Source organism: Penaeus japonicus, unplaced genomic scaffold (assembly GCF_977035675.1).
Source record: "Penaeus japonicus unplaced genomic scaffold, GWHDUDI00000001_assembly GWHDUDI00000022, whole genome shotgun sequence".
Classification (NCBI taxonomy): domain Eukaryota; kingdom Metazoa; phylum Arthropoda; class Malacostraca; order Decapoda; family Penaeidae; genus Penaeus; species Penaeus japonicus.
The window spans coordinates 6,874,705-6,879,704 of NW_028234424.1; the positions used below are offsets into that span (position 1 = coordinate 6,874,705).

Below are 5,000 nucleotides of genomic sequence, written 5' to 3' on the forward strand. Positions count from 1 at the left end.
ACTTGATTGATTCACAGATTGATTATTTATTATTGTTTTTTGTGTAGAGACCCTTTTTCTGAGATGATTTATCATTGTTTCTCCTTTCTTTGTTGTTTATTATCATTTTTTACCTATAGATTTTTTTTTCTGAGATGATTTATTTTGTTTCTTTATTGATTATTGAAAATGTAGATATTCTCACACTTACTTGCAATAGCATTAAGGTCCTTCTCCTAAGAAGCTAAGCTAGGAAGTTTTTTTGTTTTTTTTCCAGTGCGTGGTGACAGTGTTCACTTTCGGCATCAAGGTTCCATGTGGTCTCTTCATCCCCTCGCTGGCCATGGGCTCCATCATCGGACGTCTAGTCGGCATTGGCATGGAGCAGCTGGCCTAGTGAGTAGCAAGCCTTGACTTTCCCTTCCCCTTCTCTTGATTTGGTTGATTCCGTTACATTATGTTTATGATTTTTCTGAGGATGATGGTGATTGTTTGTTTTGAGGCAAGAAAATGTCAGTACAAGGAAATCAAATAGGTTATTCCTTCTTTAAGCATCTATACTGTTTTAGATTAATTTCACATTGACAGAAATGCTAGATATATGCCAGACAGCAGCAAGAGTAACTCCAAACTTAAAAAGCATCCCACAGCAACTTTCAAAAATAATATTGAAACATTTGAAAACCCCCTTTGCAGCAACTATCCAGAGTGGGCAGTGTTTGCAGGCGAGTGTAGCACCGGTGAGAATTGCATAACTCCTGGTCTTTACGCCATGGTGGGTGCTGCAGCTGTGCTGGGTGGAGTGACTCGCATGACAGGTGAGGAAGAAAGGGCTGGTGGCATTTAGCGTCTCTTTGTGATAATATGCATGACTGAGTTTGATGTATTGCTTGGGATCAGTTATAAAAAGATTTTCACCTTGATAAAACTACAATACATAAGAACACAAATGTCATCTTCCCATTAACCCATTGGCCCAGGTATTAATAAAATATGTATACAGTCATGTGGCGGGTTTATGTTGTATGGCACAGTGCCATCCGCGTTTATGACCAAATCTGCCTTGACAGCAAATCATGCCATCCACTATCAATGGGTTAACTTGCAGTTATCTTTCTACCTCCCTCAGTGTCACTCGTGGTGATCATGTTCGAACTGACGGGAGGCGTGCGGTACATCGTCCCTCTCATGGCAGCTGTCATGGCCAGCAAGTGGATTGGGGATGCGTTCGGCCGCGAAGGCATCTACGACGCACATATCATCCTCAATGGCTACCCGTTCCTGGATTCCAAGGAGGAGTTCAGCCACACCACCCTTGCCAATGATGTCATGAAGCCAGGGTATCTTTCTCTCTTGATCTGTTTTGTTATGTTCATTTAAGCTTAAAACATTGTTCATTATTACCAGATATTATTTCTGCCTTTTTACTGTTATTGCTTTATTTTTCAACATGTTTATGTGATTTTTAATATTCTTTGTTCATTCTGTTTCTTGCAGCAAGAATGAGTCATTCTATGTAATCACTCAAGACAGCATGACTCTGGACGATGTGGAACAACTTCTACGCGAGACGGACCACAATGGGTTCCCTGTGGTCGTTAGCAGACAGTCACAGTATCTCGTGGGTTTTGTTGCCAGACGAGATTTAAACATTGCAATCAGTGAGTAATCTAACTTTACTCTCTCTCTCTCTCCCTCTCCCTCTCCAATATAAATTACCCATTTACATATCTATTAACTCATTCATGGTGGGACTTATATTTGCCTAATGCAACACCCGCCGGCTAGATAACAAGCGCGAGATCTCTCCTAGTGTGTTGACATGCTGCACCTCTCAGAGTGCTTTTCACCCACCCACTTTAACAGGGTGATAATTGCAGGTTTTTGTATTTGTTTACATTAATTTCACAAGTGAAAAAAAATTTGTCTATACAAATGGAACTCTTATGAGTATATGCATATGTAAGGATGTAAAACATTTGTTTTAACCCATTCACGACGGGGGCATTCTAGCCTTGAATGCTGGGGCTTTCGAATTATTAGGCCTAAATCAATTAAATGGCTGGCACAATACTGTGCCGCCCGGCCACTGGGCTTTTGAATGAGCGGTACAGTACTGTACCACCCGTCCAGAGAGGGTTAAGGGAGAGATCATGACATGATAGAACGTCATCTGGTGGGAGCAAAGTACTCTTGTACTCTGGTATCTCATTACTAGCACCAATGGGTTAGATCACACTTTTTTAGGAATTTCCTTTTTTTATTAATAATTCATCAGAATTACTTTATTTCATTTTTGTCTGAAGCATTATTAGATTGTACTTTGAACTGTTCCTAACAACTTGCTGCCCTCAGTGATTTCAGTACTCACTCTCTCCCTCCCCTTTACTACCCTATATTCACAGGCCAAGCCAAAAAGACCACAGAAGGGATCGTGGGCGAGAGCATAGTGCTGTTCACGTCATCAGTGCCCTCCCCTTGGATGGGACCCCCTCCTCTCCGGCTGCGCAAGATCCTGGACTTGGCCCCCATCACCATCACGGATCATACACCCATGGAGACTGTTGTCGACATGTTCCGGAAGCTGGGCCTGCGACAGACACTCGTCACACACAACGGGTGAGTAAAGCCAGCCAGTCCTTTTGGTTGAGTACTTGAGTGGGGAAGGTTTTTATTGGAATTTTGTTTGTAGAAGATTAAACACTCCACCATTGTTGATTCAGTAGAAGAAATAACCATTATAAACAAAATAACTTTTGTGTGTATTTTTTTTGTTTCAACAGTTTTTTTTTTTTTTTTTTTTTTTTTTTTTTTTTTTTTTTTTTTTTTTTATTATTATTATTATTATTATTATTATTATTATTATTATTATTATTCATGCATGTGAATCTGTAGAAATCATCAAGGAAGCATATTTTGGTATAATAGTAATTGACTCCAAAGTATTTTTATATGAATAACCAGTTTTCAGTTAATTTCATTATTGACTATAAAGTAATTAGATTACATTATGTGTGTAATACATAAAGTGAAAATTCATACTCTATATATGAATGAAAGATGAAATAATGTAGTGATGCATTGAAATAAACTCAGTAGCCAGGTGTGTGACCTGAATTTCTATATCATTCCTGCTGAGGGCTCACAGGGAAAACCTGGCTGTCTATCTGAAAACCTGGCTGTCACACTCAAGTTAAGAGTATATGGGTAATTTCTCTGGAGCCAGAATGGCATCTGGATAGATCATTCTATTAGTAAATCAGTGTAATGGTTAGTCTTTCTCTCGCATCCCAGGTGACAGGGGTTTATATCTGTATGTTAATGTGTACAGATAGATAGAAGATATTATATGTATGTATTTATAAACTCCAAGCCACACTACACACTAACAATTTTCTCTCTGGCAGGCGGCTTCTGGGCATCATCACGAAAAAGGACGTGCTGCGCCACATCAAGTTCCTGGAGAGCGAAGACCCAGAGTCGGTCCTTTTCAATTGATCCGCCTCAACGTCCATAGGCTGAGACATGGATCCATTTTAATTAATTTATTGATATTGCCTAATGTTATATTTTTATAGTTTCTTGTCATCATTCTCCACAATGGAAAGTGCGCACACATGCTCGAGAGAAAGAGAGCCTCGCAGCAGTGTTTGGTGTGTGTCTTAGCGTTATCGCCTGAGTAGAGGGAGAATGAAGTATATATATATCTTGTGCTGAACCCCCAGCGGGAGTTTTTCCACGTCCTTGTTCTGTATATTGTGCAGGAGCCCGCTGCTGTGAGGGGAACATATATTTCTCTTTTTTTTCTCTCTCTCTCTTCATTATCTTTCTTATTTTGCAATGGATGACGCTAGGCTAGGCAGTCCTGGTGGCTACACATTTGCTCTGCGCTCGGAGCATTGCAAACAGAGCGGCAAATTGTATCTTTTGTAACACATAGCTATCGATGGTAGGATTAGGGTATATATATATATGTAACGTCTCCATTGTAATAATAGCTGTGTAAATATTTACAGGTATATATATATATACATATTATTTTTTCATTCTTTCTCCTTGTCTTTCTTTTTTTACTTTATACTCTTAACTCTAATATTTTTAGTATGATTTATCTTCTTGTTTAGGTAATACTTTTTGCATTCACTCTCTCCAGATACTGTACATCTGGCACTTGTCAGGAACAGGGACTGCGGTGATCTAAAGATAAATTTGAGATAATCAATATAGGACTTCTAGAGGAAATTGTTTCTTGAACAAAATTTTAGTTTTAGGGATGAAGAAAACAAAGGGAAGGAAATGCAACTAAGTGCTGCATCTTGGTTTAAGATATTCTGAATTACAACAAAGCACCTGGTTATCACTCTGGATTCAAAATGCCATTTGACTTTTCATTTCTGTCCGTTCAAGTAAGACGATTTGCAAGGTTATGTTGCTCAATTGGTCATATGTTGTCCCATGGCCTGTTTTAGTGTCTTGCAGGGAAGGAAGGCATCTTTGAAGGACCTGAAAGGCCATCCCTAGTGCAATCTAACTAGATAAGCCATTCCACTGTCTTCTAGTTCATGATTTTTGAGGTTTGTGCCATCAAATAAAAATGGTAGTGTGTTTCATAAACCATGATATAACATGTTATTCTTTGGTTTTTGGTTGAGGTTGAAAGCAGCTTGAGGATGGGTTAGATGTTTTTCAGTCTCTCTCTATTATTTTTAGGAGAAAGTTTGGATATTGGTTATTTAGAACTGTAGGAGAAAGGGATACAAGAGTGAGAATGACTTTGTGTGAGTTTATACAGGTTGATATCTCATGAACATATCACCATTATGGGAATCCAATCAAGTCGAAGTCCTGACTTTGAATCTAATTAATTGTAAGATCATTTAATCTTTGTTAAGCCACTTGGAAAACAGGTTAGAAGGAGAGAAGTAGAGAGTGTGTATTTTATCAAATGTTTAGAGAAAAGGGAAAAATGCTTACATCAAAAGGAATGGGTAAATTTTGGAAAACGGACGCATTTTCCTACT

At 38.7% G+C, this 5,000-nt stretch overlaps 1 protein-coding gene across 15 annotated transcripts in view; it reads left to right on the top strand.

The window, feature by feature from the left end:
* Positions 1-5,000, top strand: part of ClC-c (chloride channel protein 3) — a 43,228-nt gene that overhangs the window by 36,906 nt on the left and 1,322 nt on the right. For all 15 annotated transcript variants that reach the window (XM_086549414.1, XM_086549410.1, XM_086549409.1 and 12 more), the window contains 6 exons: positions 257-375; positions 676-797; positions 1,109-1,319; positions 1,477-1,640; positions 2,385-2,598; positions 3,387-5,000. The exon at positions 3,387-5,000 is cut by the window's right edge and continues 1,322 nt beyond it. In XM_086549414.1, coding sequence (XP_086405540.1) covers positions 257-375; positions 676-797; positions 1,109-1,319; positions 1,477-1,640; positions 2,385-2,598; positions 3,387-3,477 — 921 coding nt within the window. In that variant the 3' untranslated portion in view covers positions 3,478-5,000. The remainder of the gene's footprint in view (positions 1-256; positions 376-675; positions 798-1,108; positions 1,320-1,476; positions 1,641-2,384; positions 2,599-3,386) is intronic.